This window comes from Cavia porcellus, unplaced genomic scaffold (genome assembly GCF_034190915.1).
Source record: "Cavia porcellus strain 051 isolate PalLab524CR breed Dunkin Hartley unplaced genomic scaffold, mCavPor4.1 scaffold_1, whole genome shotgun sequence".
NCBI classification, from domain to species: domain Eukaryota; kingdom Metazoa; phylum Chordata; class Mammalia; order Rodentia; family Caviidae; genus Cavia; species Cavia porcellus.
This window is the reverse complement of record NW_026947484.1, coordinates 68,401,760-68,414,819: the sequence shown is the minus strand read 5'-3', so window position 1 is coordinate 68,414,819 and position 13,060 is coordinate 68,401,760. Positions and strand designations below refer to the sequence as shown.

Sequence of the window (13,060 nt, the reverse complement as noted above, 5' to 3'; positions counted from 1 at the left end):
TGAGCATGGCCCTGGAACACACCATCCTTATGCAGTCCCCCATGTGGCCTCTGCCTTACGGAGATGAGTTGGAATCCTGACTTGGGAGTTAATCCCTCCACACTCAAAAGGATCCTCTTTGTTCTCCACAGGGAGAGAAATTTACCTGTGAAAAATGCCACGGGAGCTGCATGGAATGCAAGGGACCCGGCCCCAAGAACTGCACTGTGTGCCCTGCTCCCCTGCTGCTGTACCCCGAAGACAGCCGCTGCCTGCAGTGCTGCAATGCCTCCCACCCCACCCCTGGCCAGGAGTGCTGTGACTGCCAGGAAAGCACAGGTAAGGGGCGGGGAGGCCCCTGCAAAGGGAGATGTGGGTACCGTGGGAGGGGCGGAGAGTTCAGGGAGACCCCAAGGCTACCTCTCCACGGGGGCCTTCTGTGTGCTTTCAGTACCTGGACCCTCACATGCATTGTCCCAGCTCATAAGTGGACATTACAGACCCCATTTTACAGATGCGGAGACTAAGACTCAAAAGGGCTGATACACACACTCAGTCCAAACACTATGAACAGACGACCTACCCGGAGTTAGGGTATGAATCAAAGCCCATCGTCCTTCCACCACTGTGCTGCTCCCAGAGCAGTGGTCAAGTAAGCCAAGAACTTGACCTTCGTATATTTACTTTCTTCCCTCCCCATCCCACCCTCCCAGAAAGAAAGAAAGAAAGAAAGAAAGAAAGAAAGAAAGAAAGAAAGAAAATAATTAGCTACTAAAGAAGCTGATGGCAACATTATCTTGATTCTGTTGAAGAATCACTCAATAGAAGTTAGCCCAAATCTAGGCTTTCCATTAGAGACCTAAAGCATTTAAAATATATTTTCAGTGAAGGCTAAAACACAAAACCCCTTTCACCAATTCCCAGTCCACGACTGTCTTCCAACCTCCAACCCCATCCATCTGTGTGTTTTGATTCTCACTGGTTGCAGTCTTGGAAATACCTTTAATGAGTGAGTTCACTTGAAGGAAGCATATATTCTTTATTTCGGAGATGGGGGTCTATCTGTGGCCCAGGCTGGTCTCAGATTCTTGTACTCCAGATAACCTCAGCCTCCTGAATAGATGGGACTGCATTGCGCACCCCCTCACTAGGCTCGTATATTGCCCAAATATACTGTCTATCCCAGTAACAGATCTTTCCTTTGGGGCTGTAACATTCTGTGGACCCCAAAAAACAGGTATTGGTGGGAGTCTGTCCATTTGAAAATTTAAGAAAATCCCAAATCCATAACTTATACCAGTCATTTCTTTCTTATTTATTTGCAGTACTGGAGGTCAAACCTGGAGTTTCATACATACTAGGAAAGGGCTATTTTTTATTTTTCCATCATCTTTTTCAATTAAGTTCTTAATAGCAGCTTTCCAGAAGCAAATCCTTGTCGAGCTTTGCCACCCCTGTAAGCACCGGCTTTCCCCATTCCCACACACACCTGCCTCCAGTGTAGGTATGTGCTCTGCGCCTGCTAGGACTAACAACCCTCCTTATATCAGTGCTGTTATATGAAACCGGCAGGGTCTGCATTTGGGGACAGAGTTTCTGAAAGTTTGTTCCAAGGAAGAGCTGTTTAGAGTTTCCTGGTTTTGGGGGGGCTCTTACAAAGGCACTTGGGGCAACTCTGAACAACTCCACAGACTCGTGGGCTGGGTTATAACTCAGTCTCTAGGGTGTTTGCCTGACATGCACAAGGCAAACATGAAAAGAACAAACATCTTGCTTACCTGCTCCTTCATCACTGAGACAGTCTGCCTCTTCAAAGACACCAGATCACACAGGCTGACCTGCTTGCAGCGAAAGACAGCACAGAGAGTGAGACATCACTGCATATGGATCCGACTAAATGAAGCCACCCCAGAAGGTTAGGGTTAGAGTTAGGGTTAGAGTTAGGGTCGATTCTCTTCCTTCAGGCAGTATTTACTCCTAGGGTACCACACAGAAGTCAATTATCTATTCCTTCAGTGTTTTAATTTCCTCCAGGGGGAAGATTCTGTGCTAATACTGGTAATGATGAATGTAACAATAACAATGCTGTTATTTTAAAGGAGAAAAGTCTACACAATGGTCAAATCCAAACAGCAGCAAAAGATGTTAGTGATGAATCAGGTCTAACCAATCAGATCTAATAAGCAAAACGTCTTTGCCCCTGGTGGCAGAGTGGCTCCATTAAGCTGGGTCGTCAGTGAATATACTAGAATTTCTCCTAAAATAACCCCGGGGATGGGTCAGTGGCTCAAAACTCTCCAGAGAACCTGCCACGTACCCAAACTTGTATATCCAACCTGGCCTGAAAGATGTTTTTAAATGTAGCTTTTTATACTGTTTCACAGTCCTAAAACTTTCACAGTCCTAAAAGCTGAATTAAGGAAAATGAAAGCAAATTAGGTAAATAATTTGTACCATCTGAATGAGAACAAAATAAGAAAAAGGAGCCTATTGCTAAAGTTACACTGTAGTCCTTTGCTGGTGGCACTGCTGTGATTACCCCACTCAGTCGGTCAAGGAATGGAAAGGGACTTGTGGGTAGGAAGGGGTAGAACTCTTGACTTTGAGAAGCTTCCTTGTGATAGGAGAAATCACCTGTCATTCAAGTTGGTCCGCAGCATTTAAAGGTGCCACAATTCTTTTCCTGCCGGCTGATGGCCACAGAATTCCGAGAGACCAGAACACAGGTGTCAGACCCTTTTCTCCTTCATCTCTGGAGAAGGCTGCATAGAGTTAAGATTAATAGCCTGGAACTCATCATGCCACCAAGGTGGTCCTGCCTTTCACAAGCTTGCAATCTACTTCCTCTCCATGGGCCTTGGTTTCCTCAACTGTCACAACAAGGTGACCTAAGTAATTTCTAGGCCCTTTGTGGCTTTAAGACTCAATAGTTTTACACTTTTGTGCCCACAGATGGGGACCGACATGGTGGACTAGGCATGTGTGTAGCTGGGGAGGGAGAGGACTGAGTCTTAGGAAATCAGCCGTCCTTAGCAATAGGTAAATCCAAGCAATAAACCTGTATCTAGGTGGTGAAATTTGAATTTCTAATCATTATAACTTTGTCTTTTTTTTATTTTTTTTTCTAAGCACTTAAGAATATAAAAACTATGCTTAGCTCTCAGCAGTGCAAAGATGAAATATTTTCTCAGGAGGGAAATAGAAGAATAGATTAGGGTTAGACATTTGGAGACTTTGGCTCTCAGAATGACCTTTCTAGAGCGAATGGTGGTGGTTGTGGTGGTCTGGAGATAAAGGCTGGACTCCTGGGTGACATAGGCAGTTTTGTAAAGTGGGCCCATAAGCAAACCATGGGTAGTGATTCCACCATTTCAGATCTCAAAAGTAAGCATCACGTTCTGTACCTCAGGAATCAATTTTCCCAATTGTTTCTTGTCTCCCACCTTTCCCTCTCCCCTCTGCCTCCGGACCACCTTCCCATAGAGGAGTGCCTCCTTCGCACCTGGCCTGCCTCGGAGCGCGCCAAGACGGCCCTGCTGGTCACCTCCTCGCTGGCGCTGGTGCTTCTGCTGGGGGCGGCTGTGGCTGTCTGGAGGAAGTCTCGGGGCCGCACCCAGCCCGTGCTAAGGGCCCGCTATGAAAAACTGGCGGACCCTGCGAGGTCTTATTCCCACAAGAGCAGCGATCGTGAGGCCAGCAGCTTTGAAGAGGACCAGATAATTGAGTACAGGGACAGGGACTACGACGAGGACGATGACGATGACATTGTCTACATGGGCCAGGATGGCACTGTCTACCGGAAGTTCAAATACGGGCTGCTGGACGATGACGAGGTGGAGCTGGAGTACGACGACGAGAGTTATGCCTACCGGTAACTGGACCGCCGCCCAGAGCCCTGATGGGTCGGTTTTATCCCCCGCCGGGCTTCTGTGTGCCTGCCGTCTTCTTCACTATGAGTTCAATGAGAATGTGTAAGAATTCTGAAATATTTTGTGCTTCTTTTGAGTGGCTACACTGCATTAACAATTCCTCTTCAATCATAATTGAGGGTCAAGACAAAACATGAAGGCATTTCCCTCGAAACAGAGTGTCAAGACCACAAAATGCAAGAAGCAAAATAAGTGTGATTTGTAAAAACTGTGATGTGATTAACAATACTGCGGGGTGGGGGGGACTTATAGAAATTCTGTTTCCGGGGTGCATTGTGGAGACAAGTGCTGCTTTCCAGAATTCTGATATTTCTTTAACTGATTGTGGGGGGCAGGGGTACAAGAGTGTTGGTGCAGGAGGCTGTTCCTCTTCCCTTGAGCTTTGTGCAGGCTATGTGTTTGTGAAGACCAAGAAAAGAGGGTTCTCATCCTCTTTAGCAGAGCTCCGCAGAGAGCAGAGGACATCCCTGCTCAGCCGGCTCTGGGGTCAGTTAGAGGAGAGAAGTAAAGAGAAGCAGGATTGTAGCGGAGGTCCCATGAGCTCACGAGGCCTTGGGTCCTCCCTGGGACCCTGGAGTCCAACAATACCGAAGGCACGCAAGCTCAGGCCCGCAAGCCCAGTGTGAGGAAAGGACAGTGTTGCCCAGCATCTCCCCCTTGTGATTTTCTAAGAGCTTTTTCTGGTAGGAAATTAAAAAAAAAAAAATGGCAATGTGAAACTCACATAAAATAGGATAAAATGGCAAACTCAGCCACCCTTTAAAAAAAAAAAAAAAATCACTGCTGAGTCAGCAGAGCTTTCTTCCATCCCGGTCACAGAAGTGTGGATTTTCCATAGAAAACATTGAGACTAGTGGGTAACCTAAAAAATTAAAATAAACCCCAGTGTGCTGCTCGGAAACCATAATCCATGGCTGAACAACCTTCCAACACCGAGTTGTCTTCCTGCTCTTCTGGTAAGTGTGCTCTTAGAGCCATGCAGCTGGAAATGGTTTTCCAGCAGACAGTGAGGCAGCGGGAGCGCCCTGGCTGCGGGAACATAGGTAAGCAGAATCTTACAGATTTCCTCGTCAAAGAAGAGGTTAAAAGTATTTCTAGGAGTGGACTACCACAAAGTGAAGCTCATGTTTTCAGATGGTGGTGGTGCTCATGGCAAAATATATTATATACCTACTACATTCCTCTAAAAACAGTCACATCATTTACCCACTCAATACCAGAAGTCTGACATGTTGGTATCATTGTTACTCATTTCTGTGAGAAGCCTAAGGCTTACAAGAGAATAAGACACTAGCTTAAGGTCACAGAAAGCTAATCAAGATGCAAAGGATAAGAAGTTAAAACACATGTTCTTAATAACTATGCTCCACTGACACAAGATGGGAAAATAAATACCCTAAATAGAGTAAAAGCATGTGTCTTACTCTATTCTGTGATATCAGTATCCTCCTAGGAGCTGAACAATCTTTGTGAAATACACACACACACACACACACACACACACACCACACACACGCACACACATATTCAAACACAACATGTCACCAACTTTCATGACCAAGAAGCCTTCAGTTTATGGAAGTCTTGTGTTTCTTTAGCAGAAAGCTCTTCAACAAAGGGTCAGCAAAGCATTGGTAGGTTTTTTGTAAATACCTTAGGCTTTGTGAGCTAAAGGATCTCTATTACCTTCAACTCTGCTGGGGTCACGTGATAAAGTAGCCAGTATAAAATGAATGGTAAGCTGTGTTCCAATCAAACTTTATTTATAGATGGTGAAATGTGAATTTCCGATAATTATCATATAGTCCTCTTTTGATTTACTTCTGAGCATTTACGAATATAAGAACAAAAACAAGGGAGGGTCAGGTATCACCAACAGTGTGCAGTTTGCTGACCGTGGCTTTAAAAATTCTTCAGAGATCATAGATATCACATATACAAATGATATGCTTCCATGATTTTAATTATTCAAAATTACCTGCTCAAAGTCCATTTGAAGCCCTGATGGTTTTCTTTTCCATTCTTAAAAGTATTTGTAAAAACTGCTTATAAGGCAGCCAGCACTCTCATGGGAGAGGCACCTCATCTCTCGCTGTGTGGTTATACCACCCGTCTAAGAAACAAGTAATTTTGTTTGTACTGCGTTGTCCTTGATATTGTAAAAACTGATAGACTGAGTGTGGCATTTCTTCCTATAGCCTGGAAATCATTTTCCCAAAAGAAAATCTATGTTTATGACACACAGTCAAAGGTTGAATGAGGTTGAAATGACCTGAAATGCTAAGAACACTGTGTTACTTTTTATGTGACCTGCAATAAAAAGAAGCCTCAAGCTTGTGTGTCGATGAGTTTGACATCTTCCCTTTCTTGTTTGTGGTCATGCCACGTTATTCTTTATGCTAACAACTATCCTCATTACATAAATGTGAGATTGGGGGGTGTTATAGTCAGGGGTTGTACCCAGAGAACAATTAGGATCAAGACATGGAGTTTATAATATTATTTTTATAATGGTCACTGGGAGTTAACACAGGAAAATGCAGGAAATCTATCCGCAACACCAAAGACATAGATTATTTAGTCAAGAGCCTAAACCCCACAGCAATGTCCCACAGGAGTCAGATAAAAATCCAGAGCTCAGGACAGTGCCTCCCACGAGCCCAACTGGAGGTCCAGAGCCCACAAGAAGGACTCACTCCAGTATCTTTTACGGATCCATGCCGGGAAGGATCAGTGATGGAAGCTAGAAAGTCTATGCCAGCAGGATGAAGGAGCTGTGCTAGTGGAATGAGGGTTCTATGCTGGAGCCGAGAAGTCACACTCACAACAAGGACCAGGGCTATCCTGAAAGGCACCATAGCCATCCTCAGCGACACGGAGGCCCCGAGCTCCTCCGAGGGCAAGCACAGTCGGTACATGCCAGGAAGCCAGTGTGATGAGTTCATCCTGGAGACCAAGCAGCACATGTCTTTCCCTCCGGAGTCAGGAAGCAATGTTCAATGTGAGGACCAAAGCTTCTCCAGGAGAACCAACGGTTCAAACAGCAACTCGTAGGAGAACTCACAATGCCTCTAGGCAACAACACATTAACGCCTCAACCCTCAACACCTCCCTTCTTCTCTACCTATTTATCCTGGCAACTTTCCTCAGGTGGAGCATCTTCGCTCAATGCCATGCTGATGTAATCCAGCTGGCGTTAAGTTGACCACCTGTTCTTAATCCATTAACGGGGAAAATCACTTCCTGTTTTCTGCTTGCAGATAATTTAGTAAATTAATTAGGGGAAGTCTTGTAGACTTGAAGTGCAAATAATTTGGAAACACTAAGAGTTCTCATAGACTTGAAGTGAACCAAGAGGTTGTGTAAAATCTTGGGAGATTCTAGTTTGTAGAATGTAATTTTAAAATTGGAAATAAAATCAAAGACCAGACAATACTCCAGCGACTTGCTTCTTAGAGGACTATTTCTGAGCAGTTTCTGTGTGCTTAGAACCATGCCTTGCCAAGAAGGAGATAAAAAGCAGGAGTCTGTTTTCCTCCTTCTGATGCCTCTTCATCCAGCAGCTAAGCGAGTCTTCTCAAGCTTGCGTCTTGTGAGCTATAAACCACTCTAGACGGTCTTTCAGCTCCAGCGCCTCCATCAGGCCTCATCTCTCTCATCTGGACCATTCATATTCCCCCTGAATTACTGCTGAACTTCAATCTCTTTTTCTCTAGATTTTTCCTCTACTCTGCTACCAAAATCATTTTTCAAAATTAACTTCATATCAAGGAGAAAAAGAAGAAAAAAACTAAAACTAAATTTCGAAACACATCATCAGGGGACAACAGTGATACATACATTGCACATTGTCATCCCCAAATCATTCACCTAGAGAACAAGACATCTGCATTCAATTATCCGAACAGTACCAGCACAAATCTTTCTCTTCAATGGACTCAGAGTAATCAGTAGTATAACTATCTTAACTATTATATATATGTGTATGTGTTTCTTTCAGCTTTTCACACTAGTGAGAGCAATGTTTACACATGTGCATCTTATTTCACTAATGAGTATGGTCTCAAGTTGCATCCATTTACCTATAAAAGTCTCTAGTTCATCCTTCTTTATGGCTGAGTAGTACTCCATTGTATAAAAATACAACATCTTTTTTATCCCTTCTGCTGTGTCTCCCAGTTTATCACTTAAACTGCCTGGCTCTTCCACATTTCTCAGCTTCCCTATTATACTACAATAGTACGAATTGCTTCTAAGTTCTTCGGGATACCATCCTTTTATCACACATCCTTGAGTGCATGGTCTCTCTCTCTCTCTCTCTCTCTCTCTCTCTCTCTCTCTCTCTTTCTCTCTCATACTTGCTGGAAAATTCCTGACCTAATGTCCTTTAAAATCACATCCCTCATAATCTGCTTTGTGAGGATTTCCAGGCCTTCTTGGAGAAGGCCAATCACTTTCTGACATCTCTGCTATCTACATATCTTATGCGTATACTTTCTGCACATTGCCTTGTGATGTCATTGTTTGAACTCACATCTGTGTACACTGAAAGACTCCTTGTGGTAACTCTTTTCTCCTTCCCAGAACACAGCACTGTGCTTGGTTGTTGGTGAGCAATCAAGAAATGTTTACAGGATTGAATTTTTAAAAGGCAAGAGTTCTATTATAAAATAACTAGTGCTAGAGGCCATATTCTGTAGTCAGGAAATTCCTATTTTGATGCTGTGTGTAAATGGTAAGAAGACAAAGTGGGGTCAGTCAGTTAAAATAAAATAACTTCAGTCACGCACAGTGCCATACACTATAATGCCAGCATTTTAAAAGGCTGAGCCATGGGCTGGGGATGTAGCTCAGTGGTTCAAGTGCTTCCCTGATAAGCATGAGGTTGTGAGTCCGATCTCCAGTACCAAAAAATAAAACAAATAAAAAGCTGAGCCAGGAGGATCACAAGGTCCAGCTGAGTCTGAGTAATTTAGGATTTACCAAGACCTTGTTCCAAAATTAAAAGTAAAAGACTGGGGATATAGCTCAGTGTGCAGGCTTTAGGTTCAATCCCCAGTAAAATGAACAGACAGTCAAGTAACTGTAAATTAGCGCAGGTAGAGGATGGCATCATGGGAAGATGGTCTGTGCTTGGATTCAATTGGATAAGTAGAGGGCTGAAGTTTCACCAGCTTGGAAGGTGGAGGCAAAAAGACTGCAAGTTCAAAACTAGCCTGGCAAATTCAGCAAGACTCTGTCTGAAAAGAAGAACAGGGAGGGGACTGGGGTTGTAGCTCAGCGCTCCCTGAGTTCAGTCCCCAGTCAAAGAGAGAGAGCTCTTCCAACCTTCCAGGAAGGCACTGGAATGGCTGAATCCACCTGAGTCACTGTCCCCAGACACCCCCTAGGGTATCAGATTGAGCCCAGAGCCTCATGCATGCTGGGCAGGGCTGTACCACTGCATCTCAACTCTGTCTTGACCTGACTTTTATAATGGTCAGAATAACTCATCAAGAAAATGGCCAGTTACATCTACTCATCTTAAGCCCCTCAGAACTATGAATCTAGCTGAGAAGAAAGAGTAGATAAGAACAGCTGTGGGCCAAGCCAGTGTCTCTGATCTCTTATAACCCTTATAATACAAATGGTATAGGGGAGACAGTATGATCCCTCTTTACAGAAAGGAAGAAAGGGTCACGAGTGTCGGTCAAAACTAAGTCAAAATGTCTTGAGTGGTCAGATATTAGTGATCCTTTCCATGGTGCTGGTTATTAGGCACCCCTACCGTGGACCCCAACCTCCTGCCATCAGTTAAAATTAGTAATCTTCTCCTGGGACTGACATATACAAAGAGGTAATAGACTGTGCTTCAAAAGAAATCCAAGAATCCTAGTAGTGCACGCCCCCACTGACTTGAGATCTAACTTGATCGCCACACATCAAGATGTGATGATTAGATAAATCACTCTGAGGACCCCAAAACCAATAATGGAGGGTATAACTGGAATTTTGCTTTTCTGGCTGCGGATGTGTGCCTTGCATTGTTCTTAGACATAAACAAATAAACAAAAAATGAGTCATGACAGTGAAGAAAAAGATTGGGTCTGTTTTGTTCATTTCTGCAACCCTGGAACCTATGCAATACCAACAAATGATTACAGAGATGAAAATGTTTCCCTAAGTCTGCTCAAGAACTAGGCTTCCCTGGTCATACTTAGCTCTAAGAAAACCTGGAAAGAAAACATCTGGTAAAAGGCAATGAGGTTACCATGCTGGGCTTAAGCAGTCATGACACGTTCTGGGCTTTGGCACCAGAGATAAAATTGCTCCATCATCCAAGAGAGGGCAGGGCAGGGCAGGGCAGGGCAGGGTTGCTGTTAGGTCATCTGATAAGAACACCTGTCACTCTACCTGTGCCTGGCAAGGAAGCGCACAATGGCAATCCCAGATACCCCGGAGGCTGAGGCCAGAGAGCTGAGAGTTTAAGGTCAGTCTGGGCAATTTCATTTTAGGGTTTTTTTTTTTTTTTGTAGTAGTAAGGATTGAATCCAAAGGATTTGTGCTGAGTATGTCCCCATCCTTTTTTATTTTGACACCACAGTCTCAAGAAATCACCCGGTCTAGGCTCAAGCTTGTGATCCTCTTGCCTCTGCCTTCTAGAGTGCTGAAATTATAAGGCATGTGCCACCAGGCTCAGCTAGGTCTGGCCAATGGAGCAAGACCTTGTCTTGAAATAAAATGAAAATCCTGAGAGTGGAGCTTAATGGAAGAATACTTGTCTAGCTATCTAGCTGGCCTGAGATCCTAGCTTCAATCCTAAATGTCACAAAATAATAATGATAATGATAGAACTGTGGGGGACCCACGGCGGCTGAAAAGATAAGAAGTATGAAATATATATGACCTTTAGTTTGAGAATGCGGTGAGAGACCCCTCCGATCCCCTGGGGCAAGGCATCTCCACCCCGGGGCGGCGATCTCTCCATGGAACACGTGGAATGAGGCACAATAAGTAGCCTCAGCTTGGGGTGGAACCTAAGGGGGGCATTAGGGATGCACAGGTAGCACATTGGTCTTTCTTTGGCGCCAGAGGTAGATTCCTAAGGGTGGGGTGAGATAGGAGCTCCTTGGCTTTACTGGCTACAGTGTCCGGCCTGGGCCAAAACCCTTTCAGATAATAATCATAAAGAACACCTGTCACTCTTAATAAAATTATACATTGAGAAAAACCAATCCCACCCCAGCCTGTGAGGAAAATTACATGAAGCTTCTTAAATGAATAACATAACTATGTATATAACCTATACACATAGTCTTGAAGGCTTTACCCCTACATTACTTATAATAATTATAAAATGTAAAAGCTATATACATAGTCATTATATAGTATTTATTGTTCAGGAAATAACAAGAAGAAAAAATTCTGTATATGTTTAGTACAGACTCATTTTTTTCCTGAATCTCTTTGTTTTCTGCTTTCTAAATTTGTTTTGCTTTGGTTGTGTGGTACTAGTGTAGAACCCAGGGTGCTCTACCACTGAGCTACACCCCAACCCTTTTGATTTTTTAATTTTGAGTTGGTTTTGCTAAGTCACCCTGGGTGGCCTTCAACTTGATCCTCCTGCCTCAGTCTCCTGAGTAGCTGGGTTACAGACATGCACAGCAATGGTTGGTTATTTTCCTGAATATTTTCAATCTGCAATTGGTTGGTTCTGCGAATGCAGAGTCCGTGGATATGGAGGGTTGACTGTACTTGGTAATACAATAAGCTATTGTATTCACTTTTCCTTGCTGCATAACAGATGACCACAAAGCAGTTGTTTAGAGCAGCATTCATTTGCAGTGTCATGGTTCTATAGGTCAGAAGACCAGGAGGGCTCCTCTGGGTTCTCTGCCCAGGGTCTTTCAAGGACAAGCGTGGTCAGCCAGGCTGTGTTCTCATCTGGAGGCTCTAGAGAGGAACTTCTTTCCATGGCATCCAGGGGTGGGCAGTTTCTGTTTCTCATCTCTGCAATTTCTTGTCTGGGTGCAGCCAGCAGTCCTTTTTAGCTCCCAGGGGCAGCTCTTTCATCCTCTGCATGGCCCCTTTCTCCTCAAAGCCATCAGCTCTGTATGGAGGGAATCTATCCACAGAATTTTTCAGCTTTCCCCTCTACCTTCAGCTGGAGAGAACTCTTCGACTTCAAAGCCCTTGAATGACAAGGTCAGCCTCCCTTGGGTAACCTCTCTTTAGCTATGACACTGTATCATATTCAGTCATGGGTTTATTCAGGATGGGAAACCTTGGGAGGCTACTGTAAGGCTTGAAGCGGACATGACCCTTCCAGCACTCAACCTGTTTGCCAGCAGAGGCACTGTTCTCAGCGGGGGCTCATCAGCTAACACAGGATGTCATAAAAGAGATAAGGTAGGGTAAGGAATCTTGCAGGTCTGGACCAGACATTTACACCAGATACCTCAAGGACTCTGCCCACTGAGGTGCAAGACGGCCAGAGAACTTTGACCACAGATGCTTATTAACATCTTCCCACCTAATGTCCCTTGACCCCTTTCAGGCCCCATAAAAAAGGTTGCTTCTCTTGTTCCCTAATCGATGGCCTTTACCCACTCTTGTCTGCCTGCACCCCAATATTAAACTGTATGCCTGCTTTCACAAACCCTATTGAGTGCTCTCTGCCTCGCCTCACATTCCTTACAGCTATGTTGAGATTCTGTCCACTATAGCCAATGCAACTTGTTTTGGAAATCAATTTTAGCAAAATACACCAAGTCTTTTAAATGTTTGTTGTATTTGAATTTACCAGTTCGTCAAACTTTCACAAAAAATAATTGAAACTGTTGAAACTACCTTATAACAGTTTAAAAGTTTACAAAGATTTTACCAAAATATGACTGTTTCTAGCTTGGCGGGCATGGTGATGCATGCCTGTAATCTCAGCACATGGAAGTAGAGGCAGGGGCATCACTGGAGTTTGAGCCCAACCTTTGTTACATAGTGAGACTCTGTCTCAAAAAACAAACAAAGAAAGTTATATCAGTTACATATAATAATAAGCAAGGCACAAATTTTAAGAAAATGACATTTGGAGTCCATGCCTAAATTGAAAAATAAAAACCTCTCATATTATGCAACCTAAACTATAGGAAGCAAAGATAAATAAATATGATATG

General features: G+C 43.9%; 1 protein-coding gene across 1 annotated transcript in view; it reads left to right on the top strand.

The window, feature by feature from the left end:
- Pcsk5 (proprotein convertase subtilisin/kexin type 5) overlaps positions 1-6,240 on the top strand; it is a 416,016-nt gene extending 409,776 nt beyond the window's left edge. The window contains exons 37-38 of the mRNA XM_003472222.4: positions 132-318; positions 3,463-6,240. Of these exons, the coding sequence (XP_003472270.2) occupies positions 132-318; positions 3,463-3,854 (579 nt within the window). The 3' untranslated portion in view covers positions 3,855-6,240. The remainder of the gene's footprint in view (positions 1-131; positions 319-3,462) is intronic.
- The last annotated feature ends 6,820 nt before the right edge of the window (positions 6,241-13,060 follow it).